The following is a 22396-nucleotide window of genomic DNA, read 5'->3' on the forward strand; positions in this document are numbered from 1 at the left end:
TGTAGAGGATTTTAATAGGCATTTTACTAAGGAACAAAGCTTCGGCTTGATTCCCAAGTTTCATTACACGGGTCAATGGATAGGGGCTGCCTTAACCTTGCTTTTTGTAGAACTTCACATATCTAATGTCGGTGTAGTTTTTTAGCTAACAATACTTAGAAGACCTGTGTTAGTTAAGGAATTAGGTGTCGTTGAACTTTGATTCTTGACTTATAGCGAGGCTTATGACATAGGATAGACCATAAGGTGCCATACATCGAAGATTCAAAGAAAAGAGTATACGATTTAGAGTTCACAGAATATACGGTATAATGCTACACGTTTATAGCATAGAAAACATCGGTCGATATTATACTAGGTAGTGTAGGTACTCGTTAACTGCTAGCTACTAACCTAGGCCAGTGTTCAATTATCGTCAATTCATTGCAGTTGTGTTATTTAAACCTTTAGCGCAATTACTCGTACAAACAGACATATAAATGACTTAGCTTCCGATAGAAGTCACACAAACGTCCCTTAGGACTTACTCCACTCACCTGGCTGAAAAGATGCCTATACCCTTCCTTGATAATTAAATGGGCTATGTAACACGGTTCAGTAATTTCGAGATTCCGAGATTAGAGCGTTCAAACACTCCTCAGCTTCATAATATTAGTATTATAGATCATGTCAGAGTGCCTATTGGATAATCGAACACCTGTGGTGTCGCGTGACTACGCTCGTTTTATAATAACATCAAAGTTATTAGGAATACTCTACAACGCAGACGTTAATTGTATTGTTCCTGTTGATATATTTAGTTCCGGGATGGGAGTTTATTTTAGCACTAGCTAACCATCATGAAGTTCTGTATGAGCACAAAGACTCTGTAGTATTTCAAGTCTTCAAAGTTCCTCTCTGCCATACAGGTTTTTTTTATTTCGAGGAAGAGATAGATTTCTTTAATTTCTAATTCTAATCCATGTGCCGTCAGCTTTTTGAAAAGTACTATTTTGGCACTAATAACCGTTAGTATTTGTAAAATTCGATAACAAGATTAAATGTCTCTCTGTCGACTATGACTTCCTTCCCTATTGTTTAGTTTTTGTTTAGCTGTAAGTCCTCCATAGTGTATTAAATAAATAAAAGCGTTGATTTAATTTGTTAATACAATGTATTCTGATTGACCAATCTATGCAACATTTTGGTCTTACATTTACCATTATTAGTACTCCATAAATGAAATTGCAACCACTTTAATGAATTCCGAGAACTGATATCAGAAGTTATCGTAATTTCCAATTTGCAGCGGAATTATTGGTTTAATCAATTTATTGTTTTAATGATAAATTGAAATTCAATATTCCACTCGCCATTCAAGTATTTATTATGTCTACATTGAATATACATATTAAATAACATTCGTTATAAGTACTATGCCACAATTATGAACATATTTGGCAATCGTTACGGGGTAAGTAAGTATTGGGTTGCCCGGGTAACTGGGTTGAGGAGGTCAGATAGGCAATCGCTCCTTGTAAAACACTGGTACTCAGCTGGAAGCCGACCTCAACACAGTTGGGAAAAGGCTAGGCAGGCGTTCGTTTTATTCGTAATTTGTACCATTTTGCTTATTATTTTTTAACTAAATATTAAAATGATCTAATTTTCAATGTGTTTTTTGTATTATCTGTCTAGTTTTTTTAGATTTTGTTTATCTATCAGTCAGTACATCTTATTTTAAATGTTTATTTAACCTAATTCATTTTGTCGTTTAAAAAACAAACAGCCATCCTTATCAGTGTTTATCGCAGTATTTACACGAATTAGATAATTATGTACTTAGGGGTGTATTGGCGTTTATTTGTATCTTATCGACAATAACCTGCTATACGGTATTATCCTCTATACAACGAAAGACCAGACTATATACGGAAGATAAAACAGGACGAAAAACCTGTTTATATACTAAGTACCGTTCCCTATAACAATGGCGTCCGACTGCAGACCACGGCCGCGTCCTTATATAAGGAGATCGGCCAGCTGCGCAGGACATATTATAGTGCACAAGCATTTGCCCAGACACAGGTGCACTCCCTATTCCTTCACTCTCATAGCCCGATGGGACGGCAATCCGACACGACCGGAGAGAGATCAGGCGCAAATGGAAGAGACTCCTATAATACGTAGTATATGCACCTACTAAGTATTTTAAGTAGCAGTTTCTTACAACATTGTATATGCTTATGCTTAAGTATAAATGACAAATGAATAATACTTGTGAGTAAGACAGAAGATGTTTATTTTTATTTTGGTTCAGTACACGTACATGGTCAGATGTTTTATTTATTTTGCACCAGTAAGCATTTGCTTTGTTTAATAAATTATTTTATCCGACTATTGCAACGTGCATTATCTTTCTCCACAGTCATGGATGGTTGGAGTTACGGGGTTGCCCGAAAGAGTTACCACGGCCCTGGTACATGAAGGGCTCAAGAAGGAACATGGTGGGTTTTAGTCAGTAAGAGTCTGACACTCCCTCGCGCTGATCCAACGGCGGGAGATTTCATGTGATGATGTTCAATTTTACTTATAACTCTAGATATAAGTACTACTTCTATCAAAACTCAGTAAGGGTAAAGTCAGTAACCTGCCAAAGTGCGTCACAAAGCAAGCACAGGCGTCAACATTGGCTATTGTCCATTGTGCACGAGAGAAACACAAAATTAACCACTACATATAATCCAGTATTAAAGTCAGTTATCAGTCTACTCAATTAAATCTATTATATCGCCACGCTAGTAAATTTTTTTTATAATAAAAAAAGTGGAATGTCAAATGGATGGGAGCCAAGTTCTGTAGATTTAATAAAAATATCAAAGATTTAGTCTTTGCTTAAGATCTGTTTAACCTTTGAACGAGTGACGCGCACAGTTTGAAGAGCAAAACAATTGTTAACTTGATGTAATGGTTATCTTTTGTAGTGACAAACTTTTTAGAATTTATTCATGATCATCACCATCATCTAAGCCTTTTTCCCAACTATCTTGGGGTCAGATCATCAGATCAAATTATGCACACCTTTTTTGTAAATGAATTGAGCATACACTGAAGACGATTTTTTGGAAATTACATTAAGACTATGTGAAAACGCTGAAACAGTTTTTTCATGTACTCACATTATTAGTATCTCTATAGCAAAAATTATAATAATGCTATGCTACTAATTAGCTACAGCAAGCTAAGTTCCTTATTTAGAAAAAAAATTGTCATTTCAAACAAGTATTACATCAGAATTTAAAGAGATCTTAATTAAATATCAGCAGACTATAAAAAGAAAAAGATTTATGTAACAGTCAAAGTAAGCATTAATGTATTTTCTCAAATTTTGTATCTCAAGGCTGTACTCTGAATAATTAAATATACTAATTCCATGAAGCACAAAGATATAATGTTAATATCATCATGAATTAATTATAAGGAAACCTGTTTAGTGAGTCACATCATACTTTTGTGACCTCTACCATTTTTGAGTCCAATAACATTAGATTTTATACAATAGAAATGAAAAAATGGTCCACCGACACGATTCTCAAGTTAGAGAGACAATACTAATTCAATTTAATACTACTAATTGGGTGTCATTTATTTGAAGGCCAGTGAGACATTGAAATCCATTTATAATATAAAAAAAGAACTTTTAATAAAATGAAATATACAAGACTAGAAAAATATAATTATGGATGGATCATCGTTACTAAGCAGTTTTCAATGTTACCTGATTTATGAAAGTTATTTAAAATCATCGCTTTCTTTTTTTAATACTAGCACATGAACGTGAAGACTAGATTTTTATACGAGGTTGATGAAAAAGAAATCTCATGTTTAACTGATATTTGCCAGCATTTATGTTAATGCATATTCTGAGTATTAGATAAATAATTTCCTAATCACAACATAAACTATATAAGTTCTTATAAACTTATCAACTAAACTGTATAGATTACACTACCACATACTTAGAATACCACAGATAAACACTATGACTCACAAAGTAGACATGGGAAAAACGTATCATTGAAAAGAAAAGATTGATATGAATCTTTTGATCACTGGGATATGTATCACTCTTTTGTATCTCTATATCCTTTCGTATCCGCGAGTGACATTGTACTGTTGCTCAGAGTGACTCGCTTCGTTCAATTCAATCCAATGTATCACTAAATCAGTACGAACTAAGAGTGATAGAGTCGTTTAGGATAGATAGATTCGTGTATCAGTTCATAATATGTTTAAGTGTTTTTTTTTATTTTTAAGTTTTTTTTTAAAATTTGAGTTTACGATATGTAATGTTTATGTAATTGGCTGTTAAAGCCGTGTAAATCGTATAAATAAATAAAAAGTAAAAATAAATAAAAAATAAAAATGGTCAAACACTTATACTCAGTATCGAGAAAGTGAGACAGAACATTCTAAGTAGGGAAGTGCGAAAGAGATGTCTGGACTTTCCGATGAGAAACCGTGACGCGAGCCGCTCAACGCTGTGTGTGCGAGTGCAACACAGATACAAACGGACGACGATTGAATGAGTTGTTAAAGATACACTGATACATTCGGATTTGAACTGATACAAAGAGTGAGTGATCAGAACGGAAAGATACATATCTTTTTTATCTATCACTCCTGAGTTACCCATCTCTATCACAAAGTCATAACATTTAAAAGAGTTCAAGTAACAAGGAGGTTCATAATTAGCCATAGGTTTTGTTAACTTTTTGTGAGTCTGGCTGGTAAGAAAGTGGGGGGAGGCTCAAAGAATAATAAAGAAAAAAATATAGCCTTGGTACAAGTTTGTGCCATGTTCACAATCAAGATTTAGCTAACAATGTTTTACATTATGCTGAACTAAGAAAAAAAGGTTAATGTATAATTATGAATAGATTAACAAAGAGCAATTAAATTAATTATCTGCGTGCCAATGTTAAAAAAATAGATTAGTTATAGTCTAGTCATAAATTATAAGATTCAGATCATTGTTATTCTCAGTTTATAAATTTAAGTCTGCTCATCTAACAGCTGAATAAAATAACAAAGAATGAAAAGATGATGTATTTTATCTTATTTCACTACACTTAAGTGCAGCAGTTGTTTGATGCACTGGCAGGCGGCCAAACACCACGCAAATGATACGCACACTTACGTAGGCCTTGGGTAAGTCGAACAAGGAAGTACTACATGAGAACACATTACAATAACCAGCCCATTCTTGCGCCCTAACATTACCTTGAAAGGTTCATGTTTAGATGACGTATGCGCTCTATAACACTTCATATCAAGTACATTTGTTTTTGATAATGATATTTTTATCTTCATTGCAATCAAGACACGAAAAGCAGTCTTTCGATATAAAAATTCAGAAATCGAATGTTACGAATTGCGATTCAAATTCCGAATTTGGCAGTCACTCTACGTCTAATCATTTAACTATCGAACTCATTATATTTCAATTCAATTTATCCGGCACAAGTAGGGAGTACGTATTAATCATATATTTATCGAAAAAGAAATCACAGCAAATGATTGCTCAAATACAACACTATACTTACAGTTTTCTTATCACCAAGATCTCCTTGTTTGTTTTATTAACATTTCTTTGTTACCCACAAGATTTTGTACGGTCTTTTCCACAAAATTAAACACTACAGTACAGTTTCTATTATATTTCGGATTGCGATTGTAGTAAATGACAGAAAACAACGGAATAGAAAAAGACGTGTGGTAAGGTTGGATGGATGAGCGGTTCTTCTCTGTTATGATCCGATAGATGGCGTCGGCGTCAGCCCAACCATAGACAAGGCTGAGAAGTATGATGAAAGACCGAAATAAAATGAAAACGTTGCCATGCTTTGTTTCTACGATGGTATTTTTTTTAATTCACACATAATAGCAGACATAATACGAATGAAATTTTACATGGATTACGATTCTTATATCCTCATTAATGTAAATAAATAAGTTGATGTTTTAATGTCTTACAAAGGATGTCATAAAAGAAATAACATCAAACATTAGTATGTTTGATGTATTACTATTCTATTTTGTATTTAGTAGCCTATAAATAATATGTGCCTTTCGAGTTAAAAACCATTACCTAGGGTTCAAAGATCAGTTAGGGATAAAAATATCATAATTATCACTTTTATACAATCCATTTTATATCTGTTTTGTCATAACTTTTGTACTATTAACTTTTTCAGAGTATTTATTTAGCTTCGTCAGCTGTGCAGTGTCTATTGTTACGAGGTGGACCTATAAATTATTTGTCTTTGGGTCTCTAATCATAACCTCCCATCGACTGCTTCTGCTACAAAAGCGACATCTCGTGGGAGACAATGGAACGTTTGAAAATCGTTCTATCTCACTTGCACTCGTGGGTTCCATGCGGCCGAACGGTTCAATGACTTTGGCGACCGTTTCTATTTTCTCTCTGGTTTTGTCGTCGGGTCGGCCCGCAAGGAAGGGGTCTTTGTTTGCGTTTCACGTTCGCGTCGCACGGTATCATCTGCGACCGCGGCTCTATCGTATCGTTACCGAGACGGAATGTGCCCGCATAAGTGGAAGCGTGGGTCTCGCTCCTCCCGGTCGATGTGAAATGTGGTGCAGTGTGCCAGAGTGGCGCCGTCATCGAGTGCAAGTGCAGTGAGGTGCAGTGGTGTGTGCGAGCGCGCGTGGGTCGACTCGGCCACGGCGAGCGAGGTGCGCGGAGTTGGCGGCGGCCGCGCGGCCATGACCGGCGACATGCCTCTAGGGAGCGCGCACGCGTTCGGGCGCGCGTTGCTCCGGGACGGGGCGCTGCCGCCGCTGGAGCCCGGCCCGCCCGCGCCGCCAGCCAACAACGCGCAGCCGCCCGACAAGCGGCCACCCGCCGCGGCGGCCAGCCCCGAGCAGGTCATGAAGCTCTACATGAGCAAGCTCACCCCATACGAACACCGTGAGATATTCGACTACCCCCAAGTGTACTTTATAGGCGCGAACGCCAAGAAACGGCCCGGGCTGGTCGGCTTCCCGAACAATTGCGACTACGACAACGAGCAAGGCTCGTACATCCACATCCCGCACGATCACATAGCGTACAGATACGAGGTGCTCAAAGTGATCGGCAAGGGGAGCTTCGGGCAGGTGGTGAAGGCGTACGACCACAAGAAGCGCGAGAACGTCGCGCTCAAGATGGTGCGCAACGAGAAGCGCTTCCACCGCCAGGCGCAGGAGGAGATCCGCATCCTCGAGCACCTGCGCGAGCAAGACAAGGACAACACGATGAACGTGATCCACATGTTCGACTCGTTCACCTTCAGGAACCACACATGCATCACATTCGAGTTGCTGTCGATCAACTTGTACGAGCTGATCAAGAAGAACAAGTTCCAAGGGTTCTCGCTGCAGCTCGTCCGCAAGTTTTCGCACAGCTTGCTGCAGTGCCTGCACGCGCTGAACAAGAACCGGATCATCCACTGCGACATGAAGCCGGAGAACGTACTGCTCAAGCAACAGGGACGCTCCGGAATCAAGGTATTGTAGCTACATTCCTAATACATATCCCTAACTCACAGTATTGTTATTCTGTCGACCAAAACAATAGAAACTATAGACAACTTTGGAAGAGTGATTGTCAGACTGAATTAATTGATCTTCTGTAATTGATACCAAGTTGTTACTTATGTACGTAGAATGTTGAACCCGTAATCCCTACTTGTAAAGCGTTCTTGTCAATTTTCATAAAGTAGGTATACGTTAAAGTGTCCATAGTGCAAACTGCGACATCAGTTTAGGAATAGGAAGTTTTACTCCAAAAAAAACAATCACAGATCCCGAACACCTGTTTCTATAGCATGTTGAACCGCGGATAAAATCAATAAGCAGTCTGTAGCGTTTTTCGTAAACATTTGCAGCTGTGTGCGTGCGGTCCCGATCAGCTGGCCACACCCGCACCCCTATTTACCGACCCACAGTAACACCCGCGATAACGGTATTACTACACGCTTCGTTAAAACCGTGTGCATAATGACTGTATTTATTCAGTTTTCGTAAATGTATTACCGAGAAATGCAGCCGGATTCCGACAAAATATGATGTGTTATTACTTTTGCTCGGACGATAAACGTTATCTGTGGCCCGCGTCTCGAGTCGCTCACCCGATCACGTTCTAAATTTAAACTTCCCGATACATTCAGTAAGTCGGTCTCCCGCCATGTGATGTTACACTGGTTATTTACGTCAACAAGCAAGCGAGCATCCAAAACACGGTTAAGACGAATGAAATACGAACCAATGTCATTGTTTGCATGCATCGATAAAAGAAACTGGCAAAAATACATGAAAACCTTCAACCGTTCACTAGTAACAAAAACACTGACCTACAATTTGATGATTGAGCTCTCTGAGTTAGCTGATGTCTGTGGAAATTTTCTTGTGAATCTTACTGAAGCTAACGGCTTTAATATGTGTGCTAATGTCAGGTTTAATTTTTGGTGAATGCAAGCCATGAACTACATACTTCTGTACCAATAAGTAGGATTCCATTGAAAAAAATAATATTATTTTCTGTTGATTAGAGATTAAATATCTTTGATCAGATCGCAATGCAACGTAAAGCAAAGAAAGCTGAAGCATTTTTATCAGCAATATATGTGTGTACGTATGCGTTACGTAATTAATTTATCTAGGTTGCACGCAGTGTCAATGACGCGTATGCAATCAGGTAGTATGTTCTACATGAATGCGATTCAATAGAGTATTATAATCATGCAGGTTGCATACAATATTTGAACAAAGCGTCAGCCATGACAGTTACAACCCCAATATGAAATTTAGCAATAGTTATTTATTCAGGTGAGACCTAGATACAACAGATATGCAGTTTGCCGATAAGATAAATGCTCAATTGGAGCGTAGTGTTACCACGCGCGTCTAACGGTACTTGCGCACACGCACGTCATTGAGACTGGCCACTCTAAATCCATTGTTTTACGAAAATTCATAAGCATTAGCTAACAGCCGTTAAAATGTCCTCGTTATAGACGATGAATATGGTTAGCCGTCTTATTTTTTCTCCGTATAACGGTAATTTTTCAAACCGGTTATTGCTTATTTGGCAGTCGCCGTAAGTTTGCAGCAATTAAGGTTCTAATAAGCGAAGAAAGGAAACTTTGTTCGCTAAATATTATCCTTTCTTTACGTTACTCATCGGAGGAGACAATGAGAAACTTTTCACATAATTTTTATTGTTCGTTTCCTACTGCAGTGGGTATTGCTCATTTGTTTAAATTACCGCAGGCTTAATTATTTTTATCTCGACTACGGTGGTTTATTAAGTGGCCGTGTAGATTTATCTGGCCTGCTTTAAAAACATGTAAAGCACGGAACGTTAATTTGCTGGTTTCTGATTACTCACTGGAGCTTGAACTAATAATGATTCCCGGCATAGTAATATCTCGCTTATGTAGCTTATTGATGAAGATGAGAGATCTTCAGGAGATTTTTGCACGGAAGCGTGTAGAAACACTGTGATTACGAACTGTAAGTAGGTAGTAGAGAAAGATAGTATCCATCTTACCACATAGAAAATTGAGGAAATCTGACATTACCTATTTATTTTTTTGGTGGGAAATCATCAAATGACCCCTCCCACTGTGGGCGCAACGTGAAGGCGTGTCAGACTCTTTCTGACCAAAACCCACCATGTTCCTTCTAAAGCCCTTTATGTACCAGGGCCGTGGTAACTCTTTCGAACAATCACGCAGCTCCGCCAGGCCACTGATGTAGCCTTTACCTTTCGTTTATTTAATAAATAAATATAAGGATGTCTTCTAAAAATACTTGACATAAAAAAAAGTAGAGGTACCTGCTGGATTTAAAATCCTTTGTTGTCCGGGTTTTTTGTAGACACGACTAATCGTCCGCTAACGTTGGCTAAGTCCATTATTTAAGAACGTAGAAAAAATCAGGGCTAGCTAGATAGGTAGCAAAAATTCTGGCAAAAAAGTAGTTTTTATTGAACGTAAAATTTTAGTTGCAATGTTCCCCAGTTGATTTTTATGTAAATGAAGCTGCAAAATGGCTTAAACGGATTTAGTGTATTTTTTGTAAAAAGCAGTTTTCACGTTTTTCATTTCAACACGGATTTGGAATTTTCCAGCGACTGGTTCGCCTCACGACCGCGTCCAATGCCAGATATTTCTGACATGGCTGCATAAGCTGCATTTTGTCGTTGCAACTTGAAACTCTGCGGTCTGTCAGTCACGCGACGATGCAACTAATCCTCCCAGCAAATGAGCAAACCATTTGTTTTCTATTGACATTCCTCATTTGAAATTTGAATTAAGAATTCGTGCGCGTAAGATTCGTAACCACAATTTCAGCCAGTTCTTGATGGATGCTAATTTGTATCGGGGACAACGATTTCTTTTTAATTACAGCCAAATTGGTTAACCTAAAATTCTGAGTAATTGCAAAGGCAATCAATTAGCTAATTTGCGATGATCTTTGTTTAACGGATCAGCAACCTTTTGGTGTTACTGACGAAACAAGATTGATCTTTCGAAACTGAATAAAAACTAGTTTTACCTCTGTCCCGACATAATGGTTGCAGGCTGCACAAAAAAACGTGTTTGGAAACAAGTCGCCGGGATGCACAGACCTTACAAAGGAACACCTGTACCAGGTAGATTTAAAAATAAAACTTACCTAACTAGAGCAGGTTCTGTCCATAAAGGAACGCATCTTTGTGAATAATGTATGGATCACTTGCGTCAACACGTAGACAGTACAGCCAGTAGGCACACAAGTCTTGTCTATTCGCTTTGAATAATACGGTCTTCATGGTAAAGAACTAAATAAAGGTTCATGTTCTACTTTTGAAGTTTCCTGAAGTAAACAAAGAAATAAAATAATATTTTACTACCCGCTTCAAGTGCTTACCGGATTCAAATCGTTCGGCGAGCTTAAAAAATATCCCTGAACTTTTCATAACCGGCATAAGAAAACATAGCTTGTTTGCTTGTTTTTACAATTTAATTTATTTGTGCCGAGGCAATTTTGTTCGGATGCAGCTTTGAAACGAATTATGTCATTATGTAGACAGGTGTAACATTGAGAACTCATACCTGTCTATAATTTAGTACATTATGTCTGACCTTGTTTGAAAAGAACTTACCACGGAGGAAGGAAAGATGAGTGGAGGTGTCATAAGGCAGGTTGGTCGGGCGTCTTCTAGGTCAAATACGTACGGTGGTCGTGGTCGAAACGATCAGTAACAAGTGAGCTAGTGAGACACATTTCTTAAGACACCAGTCAACGTTTTTTGGTTTAAGCAAAAATGGTCGTGTTCTAAAGATGGCGTATAGCCAGTAGCGCTCCTCGTCTCCCGATCACCCGCATTCTTTTTTTATCGCTATTGTCTTAGGAGTATGGCTGGTATCTCCGCTCATTATTTTGTTCTCCATGGAAATTCTAAACAAAACTACACATGTCAAACATAGCAACACGTGTATATTATCAGTATCTAATGTCCGTAAGCAAACCATATTAGGGTAACACACGTGTGTATTACAATCGAAGCTCATGCATTATGGTCGTAATCGCTTGGCGACCGATTGGCATTCCAATGGCTTCCTCGTCTCCAGTTAGCATGACAAACAAACATTGCCTTCACAATTTTAATGAGTATTTACTTCATCAGTACATAACACTACTTCAGAATCTGATCAACATAAGTGACTAGGACTAACAAGATTTGACAGTACAGCCTACCTCAATCTGTCAAATGTCTTTATTCGACTTTCAACCTTATCACAATAGTGGAAGGTTAATGTTCGATTGGTGTTTGACAGATTCGGGTAGGTTGACCAGCTGTACAGTAAACTGCACAAAAGTGGTAACTGTCATGCACCTTAACTCAATAATAATAAGTACGATTTTCCTATAAACTATTACCACTGACCTAAAGTTGACTGTACATAGGATAATCTAGTAGTGTATTAGGGCACCTACGCATTATGCGGTTAGCCGGACTGCGGTCAGCCGTGCGGCTGACCGCAATAAAAAATTTGTACGAGAATGTAGTTTTCATTCGCACTACGACGCGGCTGCCGCCCGACCGCTCCGGTCGTTCTGAGCGCTGCGGCCCGACCGGCGGCCAGCCGGACGGTCGCCATACACACTACGCGGATATGCTAGTTTGCGGTTGCCCGCCATTGACGGTAAACGTGTTCACCAACATTCGCGCATTTAACTGATACTTTATTAATATGGATTTCGTTACCGAAAAAATTATAATCGAGATACAAAATAGGCCAGCAATCTGGAATACTAAATCCGCAGAATATTCCGATAAAAACCAACCGCAAACCACTACGGTTTCTAAACGCACTTTCCGGTTGGAGTTGCGGCTATCCGCCACCCGGCTAACCGCAAGCGCAACCGCTTCCTACGGTTATCCGGACGGCTGACCGCACTCCGGCTAACCGCACAGTGCGTAGGGGCCCTTAGAAGAGCAAATATCTCGTAGGTGGTCATTCCTTCCCATAAGATAAGTGGCCAGGATGTTTGTCCTATTCATTATTATAGTTTACTCGAGGACTTTGCCCTACATATGATCAAGCGGTCTTTCTTAACGATTTATAAATGGCAGGCTGAATTTATGAACTTTGTCCTGCTGACATTAAACGCTAGTGGCGCCATCTTGTCGTCAAATATGCTCTAAATAACGGTAGACAAATTAGCATAGACAATTACATAGTTCTTAATGTAATAAAGAGGAAATATGTTTTGATTGTTTGTACTCAAAAGCTCCGAAACTACTGAACCGATTTGAAAAATTCTTTCACTGTTTTAAAGCTACACTCTTCCCGAGTAACATAGGCTATTTTTTATCCCAGTACGTCCAATAGTTCCAGGAGTGAAACCACGGGAAAACGGCGCGTTATTAATACAAAGTCTGTAACTCTTTTGTTTCTTCAGTGACGCATACAAGTATATCGGTTACATTGCAAGTAGGTTTGTGTCACAAAGAGGTATTATGATATTTGCATAAATAGATCTTAATGAAACCACTTCTTGAATTAACTTGTTTTATAATAGGCACAATGTAGAGTAAATAATGTTGAGAAAACAATGACTGTATTTTGCGTAAGACTTAATAAAGATAAAGTAGGTACATACTCCTGAAATGACCGATCAAGACTTAAACGTAGATCTTTATGATTATTATAGACTATATTCACTTACATAGAAACGTTAATCGATGATATTCTAGCACCTTTAAGTGTAGCTTTAATTTAGCTATAAGTTGCTTTTTGGTTATTTTGTCATTGAATTTTTCCACTTTTGTGATTATTAATAGTTTTGACGCAATTATTTTATTGTAATATTAATACCAGTATTGTTAAATTAATACCTTAATTAATTTAGTGTTCATTCTGTTCAATGTTTTGTTCGATAGCTGCTTATTTATAGTTCGGCCATTCAGAGAATGCGTTCCTGACACGTCGCGATTGAACTGACGACGTAACTTTGCAATGGCGTTGCAGTTACGATAAAAATATTTTTGCTGGTTGTTTACCGTTTTAACAATTGAGGAGCATTAAAACAACATTATTATATCAATAATCAATGAATGTTATAATTTTGTGCCAAACTGAGTGTCAAATAACTTGGTAAACAATATTTTTCTAAATCTATACTGCGCTATTACAAGGTTATGTCAGCGGTTTATATTTTGTAGTGCTGTGCTAAAAATAACAGGCAAGTATCGTAATCTGTTCTTATACAGTTATAATATAAAATAATACGTTTTGATTTTCTTTTTAAGAATTGGAAAATAATGGACTATAAGACTTAATTATAACGTTTATGAAATATAAAAATAAAACTATGACCAAACCGCATTTTTATACTTAGATTAAAAATGGTAACCCCAAATGGCGTTATGGGCCGCCATTTTGTGACGCTAAAACAGTCGTCCGTTGTCGTTTCGTGCGCATAGACCACGTTTTTCAAGTGTTTTTGATCTGTTTTTATTTGATTACCCGGCTTTTGTTAGACCGAGATATCAGGATTGATTCTGTTATTGATAATAATATAATTATACATGTAGGCGAAGATGATGATGAAGACACCACCTCCTCAAGCAAATCGGAGTCTGATTAATATTCTGTTCGCACATTCAATTCAATGTACTTGTAACAAAGAATAAATAAAACAATTTTATTATATGAATATTACCTTTTTTTGGTTTCCACTTAAATAACTAAAATATAAAACAAATGATTCCGCCAATTTAAAACGAAAATAATCTTAAAATAATGCGGCGGTTCATTTTGAAGGAACGGTAACGAACTCAGTGTTATGTTGTGCCCATCACTAGTCGTGACTAACTGATAGGTGTCAGGAACGCATTCTCTGAACGGCCGAAGTATAATTTATTAAATACTGGTATTATTGAATGTAACTAATTGTGTGTGAAATGATAGTAATTAAAGGTACTATTTTAACTCGTAATTATGTATATAGTGTGACTATATTCAGATTGTTCGAACGTTTGCCTTTCTAGTCCACACGCAAATTCATTGTGATAGGCTAATTAGTTCCTGGTTTATAATTAATAATAAATTACTAATCAACCTCATATTAGTCAGGCTTAGCTTTTGAATTTTAAATTTTCCTTAACAAATGTTATCAATGTTAATATTAATAAACTCTAATTTAATATTATTTAATATTAATTATTAATTTACCCATTATATAACTAAAACGAAACCTATATCAACATGTTTGAATTAAAATTCATCCTCCTGCTTTTATCCCTTTTTATTTCGTGGTATATCATATTTTCTTCTTCCATATTAAATCCATGTCATTTAATTTTATTTCTAATCATATCTACTTTGGCATAATATATCTACCGCTTCTTTGCTTGTATTTAAATTAAATGATCTTGTATTAATGTAGGAATTAGCGGCTAAGTGCATGCCCTTACAACTGAGATGAAAATAGGTCATTCGGTCGGAGACGTCTGTAATCGATTTGCCGTCTCACTCGAATTATTTTAGTGTGAATCTGAAAGAATTTTGCGAGTTCCTGTGAGAATATGTATAAATCTCTACACTGTCTCAATTCTAACGAGTATTACGTAACTCATTTTAAAACAGGTAATTACTTTCTCAAATCGGCAAAGCAACTAGCGAAATCTATAAATTTATCCATTCAGCTTGATTTACTTATTTATTGCAATCATTACGTTGTGAAAATCTCTTACAATAACTATACGAATTACCTATCTCGTCAAATTATTCTGATAACATTCATAGACGCAATAACTACTACCTATAATAGATAGAGATAAGTCACGTAACACAATAAGTTTGCCTATAGATATCTCTACCTAAACACTTAATGTTCTAGTCTTAATTATAAATGTATGTTAAATGAAAGTCTAAATTATGAATGTGTAGAAGATTATCTACAAAACACACCACATTTGCCTTTACCTAACCTAGTAACAGGACTAACAGGTCTTAGTCTAAACGCGTCACAGGCATGGAATACGGCGAGGGGAATTCATAGCAATTGGGTCAGAGTTGACCGACACAGACCGACTATTAATAGACTTCACGCTAATAGATTGGAAATGGACTTCCAATTTATCAAAATGCAAATTTATTTGCTCGATTAAACGTCAGTGGAAACTTGAGTCTTTCAAAAGTATTTAACAGTAACAACTAGCTTTGTTGGCGAAGTTTGAAAAGACGCTAGTTGAAGCGTCTCCGGCCGCCAATGCTCGGGGCACGACTCTAGACTTTGTCCCGTGCACTGTACAGTTTTTAAACGTTCATTAAGTTATTTTGGTCTCTTTTATATTCATGCTCAAATGCATCGATAATTCGTGTTGATTAGCAAAGTTGTTTGTGTAATAACATAATTTCACGCGACCCATTGCTGCGAGCCGTTTTAATTAAGCCGACGAGTGGTATAATACAGTTTAGCTACGTATGCAATACGTGTCTACCTTGCTTTCGTCCAAAGATTTATTTGTTTGGAAAAATATTCAATCTTGTCGATATTTCTTTTATTAACCAGTATTTTTTCATGTATATGATGACGAGTTGCTGCAATGTTTAATTTCATTTTTAACCCCCGACGCAAAAACGACGGGGTGTTATAAGTTTGACGTGTCTGTGTGTGTGTGTGTGTGTGTGTGTGTGTGTGTGTGTATGTGTGTATGTGGCATCGTAGCTCCCAAACGGATGATCCGATTGTAATGCGGTTTTTTTTGTTTGAAAGGTATGTCATTCGGGAGTGTTCTTAGCTATATTTGGTGGAAATCGGTTCAGGTCTTCAAGGTCATCAGCTCGTTTGTTAGGTGTGATAGGAATGTTACACGCTCAGTTTACTTGCAAGCATATGTGGGATCAGAAATTTGAAACACTAATGTCTTCTGGAACCACTGAGCTGGTCTGCTGTTAGGACACGAAGATAGGAGACGTAACCCTGAACTGCCTTTTAGTAAACCCATCGAGTTTGGGCTCGTTGAATTTGTCTTGACTAGCTCTCTTCATTTTTCTAATTGACTAGAACCTGATGCTGGAAATAGGATGTGGCGGATGAAACCCTGGAATGCCGGAATGAAACGGATAAACCGATTTATATGTATTTTTGCTGAAAGTCTAAAATGACCAAAGGTTAATCTTTATTGTTTCTCAATCTGTGCAATTCTCCCAGAGCCAGTTTGTCATGAGGATTGTTAAACAGCTTCCTTTGGCCGAGATCGCATATAGCGACCACATCTTAAAATAAAAGAAATTAAATGAAAGAATGAAAACTTAAGGAGCTCCTTCAAAAAGCATGAAATAAAATTAAATTATAAATTTAAAAAAACCCCCGACCCAAAAAAGCACGCAATTATTATGACAAAAGGTTAAAAACGCTAAACCCTATAAAAAGCAAAAAATAACTTTTAACACTACGTAAGTACCAACTAAAGCATGTCAGACTAAACTAAATTTTGACGTGTCGGGGGACCGCTTTTTACCTTTAAAAATACTACATTAATCAAATGATACCTACTTAATTACAACATTCGTATAAAAAAACACGTATCTAAACAAAATTATATAAAAAGTTATAAGAAGTATATATAATGTAGTAGTATATAATTACTTCTAACGTTAAGCTAATAAATTAGAGCGGTCCCCCGACACGACAAAATTTAGTTTAGTCTGACATGCTTTAGTTGGTACTTACGTAGTGTTAAAAGTTATTTTTTGTTTTTTATAGGGTTTAGCGTTTTTAACCTTTTGTCATAATAATTGCGTGCTTTTTTGGGTCGGGGGTTTTTTTAAATTTATAATTTAATTTTGTAACTAGTGAAAAAATACACTGAAATAGTAGTGTTTTAATTAATAGCCGTTTAGCACGTAGTCGTCGCGATGACACACAATTTGTGTAGACATCGTCTACACCCGACACTCAGTGTCGAGTGTCCGTAACGAAAGTCTAACGAGCCAATTAGAACTTTTTATATTATAGTTATCTGTCAAACCGTGAGAAGTAGACGTGAGGCGAGAACAAATGGTTCAATTCGAGACGCATTGCGTTACTGATAACGTATTATTGCACGATAAAGTCTGAGCTACATAGATCATTTCATTTTATCAGTCATAGATTTTTTTTAATGTGACCCGTTCCAATAACATGTCTGAAACGTTTTTAAAGCACAAATATTTTGACAAGTTATCGACGATAATGCAAAATCAATGCAAAGAGACTTTGCTGAACCAACTCAAGTAGTCCTCAGGGAACTCCTAATCGAATTCAGCTTTATTTGGAGATCATTCTTACATAAGAGGAATGACGATGAAAAGAAATGTTGCTAAATTGAGACGAAACTTGAAGAAGCCACGAGAAAAACAGATTTACATTAAGCCAACGAAGCGTAATAATTTAGAATCGGCCAAAAATATTCAGAGCGCTTGTTGACTCCAGTATCTCAATTAGGGACGTTTTTGAAAGGAGTTCATTTATCGAACAGTTTGAGAGTATCTGTGCACGAGCGGACGTTGGGGTGGGCCTAATAAGGTACTTGTCGAAATGCGTAACCATTACGTCGGGTAGACGAGTGACGCGTAACTGGGTCACAGACGGGAGCAGGAGCGATCGATTGCACCAGCTTTACCAGATATCCAGTCGAGTCAAGTACTGCACTAATATTTTTTTACTCAGCCGTAGGAGTGTTTTGTAATGTATGCAACTGTGTTTGCTTATGTGTGTCGTGTTCGAGTTTTGAGTATGTACCATTGTGTGTTTCTAGGCTAACAAATTTATTTGGTTTATTATATTCGCCAGGAAAATGACGGTTATGTGTTTCATATTCAAGATTTAAATAATGGCAGTACTAGAAGCCATTTTTTTTGCATTGCAATTAGAATACAATAGCAAATTATTGTACTGTACATACTCATTCGAGTATGAAAATGTTGAAAACAAAAGAGAACTGCCCTCCTAAGTACCTGGTGTTGTTAATTTCTATCCCTGGATTATTGTTGCCTCTAGACGCGGCCTGTGTTTAATGAGAGCGTTATTAATCAAAGGAACTTTGTTACACAACCACCATTTGTTAATTATGGCTCTTTGTTCGAGTTTCTACTGCTAATGCAACTTTATCTTCTTCAACCAATTCTTCTCAAATCTCTTCACGTTTAACTCTGATAACATCCGATAGCAATATCTAACACGTACTTCTATTGGTACAAAAAACATTATCTCATCGATAACCCAGTTCCCAAAAACGGTATTTGTAATGTAGATAGCTGGCAGCAGAATGTTTACCGGCCAGTCAATCTTGGTAATTGGTCAGGTATCTACCGTGTTCAGTCTAAGGGCCAGTTCAGACTAGCTGTCCTCAGACACAAGTGCTTCTAAGTGCTCTTCCCGTCTCGCAGTAACTGTTAACTTGTGGTCCGAGACCAAAACTGAAGCGATTGTTAATCAGGCATCCTTCATTTTTCTAAGAGAATCGATTAAATGGTTTCCTGTCTTAGTCATGTACTCTATTGATGCCAAAGACAGTTGAATCACTCTTCAATCATGTGTACGTGCATCGAGCTCATCACATGACTGATGCATCTGATATTTATTGTGAACTTGACTCATTGTCTGCAGTGCATTTCACAAAGATTAAACCAGTAGCAACAAAAAAAAGAAAAACGTTCCATTCTTATTATATTCTTCTTTTAATTATCCATGAGTTGTTACTATTTATGCTGTTCTCACCCTTGAAAAAGTTTTCTCGCAAGTATATTGCAAAAAAAATAAAATTTATACATAATTGTTTGAATAACTTTAAAATATTTCAGTCCTAGTTATGCAACGGATACTGTATCCGCTCCGATGCATTGCACCAACACCTAAGGCGTTTGGAGAAACGCCAAGTCAAACTCACAATGCGCACGACGACTAAATACGAAACAATTATTATTTAAAAATCCAACAATAGAAAGCAATCTTTTGTTACAATAATGAGATATGTGGAACTCTGAATACACAGGCCGGCCGTGATCGTGAACTCGATACGAACCAACATCAATGTCGAGCAAGTAGGACGAAAATCTATTGATGGCCCTGATTTTTTGCAATAGGATGTAAGCACAACGTGATTTATACTAACAAAAAATTGTATGAAGAATCTAGGCCATTGTAATAAATGTTGTGTATAATTTTCGCCTCGATTCAAAGCTTAGTACATAAATATACGGTAGATCCGCCCTCACATCAGTGTTTGTTAACCAAAGTTTCTAATGCGAATAACTAGAAGAGATTTAACCATTATAAATGAGAATAGTTCTGATTTCACGGCAACTGAACATTTCAGCTAATGTTAGATTTAATAGTAGTTATAACTGACTGAAAACGCGACGAAATGGCTTTAATTTTCCGTCATTAAAATCATTATTTTAGAATACCGACGTTGGAATGCTTTCGAGGAAAAATGTCACCTACTTTACTCATATCGCTAATGCTGGTTATTACTAACTTTCTATTTCACAATAACATTGCTAGAACAATCAGCGAGATCTTTGCATTCAGGGAACAAAAAACTATGACTCAGAAGAATTTATACGAAAAAATCTCATCTTAGATCCTATTAGAGAGGTACCGCATTTTTTTTGGATGAATTGGCTTACTTTACGTCAGATATCGATTACTTAGCTCATTCTTATCATAGTTTTTCACGAATCTTTCGTGAAACACGTTTACACAATAGCCTGATTGCCTAGCTAGTCACAAGATTACCACAACTCAGCATCAATGTTAGCAGTTTATTCTTAAACTGTTGCGGTAACTGATTGCGTATGCGCAAACAAAACGTTGGCGGATTTTTTTTATCTGTTTTTAATTTTAGAACGGCCTCCCACGGGCTAAGGAAAGTGGGTTAATGCCAAGCCCACACGACCTGTGGCCTGGTTGACTGACATGACTCCTTACACTGTAACCTTTTTGTCTTTATCCAAAGTTAATTAAAAAAAAGTAAGAGTAATTTCAGATGGGGGATTGAGGCCATTGGCAGAGATGGCCGATCGAATGTCGGCTTTTGTTAGTAATATCTGTGTCGCTGTCTGTTATTTCACACTGATTACGTTTTACCTGCATGCTATTACAATACGAGTTATTCTGAGAAATGCTGATAGTAATTGGCTATTTATTGGCTTGATAACGTTAACTACGAAAATCCATAAGGTAGGTTCTCAGCAAAACTGAGTAGAACGTACTATTATTCCATGCATTTCCTTACACCTAATAAGACTTATAACCTGTTTGATTTGTTCATTATAATACCTGTTATGGTAGTTTTCGCTAAATAATTCAATAATTATTATGATATTGTTAGCACGACGCTGTTTGCTGTAGAGAGCGTGTAAAGTAACTTTTAGTTGTTTCGCAGATACAAAAACATTTTTATGAAAATTGGCAGTGAGCCGAAACGGACCGACAGTACGAGTTTTTTATCAATGTTAAACAAACGTACAACCTTAATTACAACATACAGATTTTTTACTATTTTTCCTTTTACAATTGTGGCATTTTTACTAAAGCACAGCTGTTCCTATATAAAATATAGCATATGTGCTCGGGAATTGCTTTCCAATTGTGAAAGATTTTTTCAAATCTGCTCAACATTTTTGAAGCCTTCAGGATACAAACAAACCAAAAAATGTTTCCTCATCATGTTTCTACATTAGCGTAGATGTACCTAGTTTTTGCAAGTTTAGGAAGTTTTATTAGCATATTCTTTTTCCCACATCCGTTATCAAAAACGACATACCTGCCTATCTCGTTGAAACTATCAATACATACCGTCTTGCCCTATTTGTCTCACAGGCCACGGAACGTACCAAACGGTACCAACTGCTTACCTAACGTTACACGTGTCACTGTCATATATTTTATTGTGCTCCACTATTACATCGGATATACGGCAGTACATAAATTGTACATGGCTGATCCTATAATGATGTCTGCAAATAGTGTAGACATCTTCGCATTGAAAGACTTCATACTGCTGGGTTTAATTATCTTACAGACAATTTTTCAAAATCAAGAATCGTTTATTCAAAATTAGCTGCAAAACATTACTTTTCGAAAGTCAGAAATTTACAAAAGACAGGCCCCAAAGCGACCACCCTTTACCACTACCTATGTGTTTTTGCTGCTTTCAATAATGAATTAACTTCTATCTGAGGAATAAATATGGTGGTTTCAGGTGGTTTGACATATTTTATTTATTTCTATACAAAAGCTGTCAAACGTATGTAAAATATATTCTGCAGATAAAAGTTATCTGACGATTGAAAAATTGGCCCTTGAATAAATAAATAAGCAGTACATTTATACTCAATTGTGTATTGCCATATAATTATTGTTTACAGTGTGTACATACTTAAGTTATTAAATAAATAAATATCTTTCTCATTCAATGCGTCTAGCTCAAGGAAAAATATTTATGCGTTACAGCAAAAATAATATTTACGCAGCTCATCTATACTTAATATTATAAAGCTGAAGAGTTTGTTTGTTTGAACGCGCTAATCTCAGGAACTACTGGTCCGATTTGAAAATTTCTTTCAGTGTTAGATAGCCCATTTATCGAGGAAGGCTATAGGCTACTTTTTATCCCGGTACGGGAAGTAGTTCCCACGGGATGCAGGTGAAACCGCTGGCAGAAGCTAGTTGTAGATATAATACAACGATACCATACCACTTCTATGGATCGATAAAACTTTAAGATCTCTGTTTGAAGTAGGTATTGAAAATTAAATCAAATGAAATCCTACTCTGATTTCATTGAATACTTCTTTACCGCATA

The 22396-nt window shown here is 36.9% G+C and overlaps 2 protein-coding genes across 9 annotated transcripts in view; one reads left to right on the top strand and one right to left on the bottom strand.

Moving 5' to 3' along the window:
• Positions 1-5781, bottom strand: part of LOC124642581 (transmembrane and coiled-coil domains protein 2) — a 41851-nt gene extending 36070 nt beyond the window's left edge. For all 7 annotated transcript variants that reach the window (XM_047181030.1, XM_047181032.1, XM_047181028.1 and 4 more), the window contains exon 1: positions 5586-5781. The gene's annotated coding sequence lies outside the window, so the exon portion shown is untranslated. The remainder of the gene's footprint in view (positions 1-5585) is intronic.
• A 691-nt stretch (positions 5782-6472) lies between these two features.
• The window catches only part of LOC124642796 (dual specificity tyrosine-phosphorylation-regulated kinase 2), a 165841-nt gene continuing 149917 nt past the window's right edge, over positions 6473-22396 (top strand). For both annotated transcript variants that reach the window (XM_047181449.1, XM_047181451.1), the window contains exon 1: positions 6473-7548. In XM_047181449.1, the coding sequence (XP_047037405.1) occupies positions 6766-7548 (783 nt within the window). In that variant the 5' untranslated portion in view covers positions 6473-6765. The remainder of the gene's footprint in view (positions 7549-22396) is intronic.

The sequence above is a fragment of the Helicoverpa zea genome, chromosome 25 (genome assembly GCF_022581195.2).
Source record: "Helicoverpa zea isolate HzStark_Cry1AcR chromosome 25, ilHelZeax1.1, whole genome shotgun sequence".
NCBI lineage: Eukaryota > Metazoa > Arthropoda > Insecta > Lepidoptera > Noctuidae > Helicoverpa > Helicoverpa zea.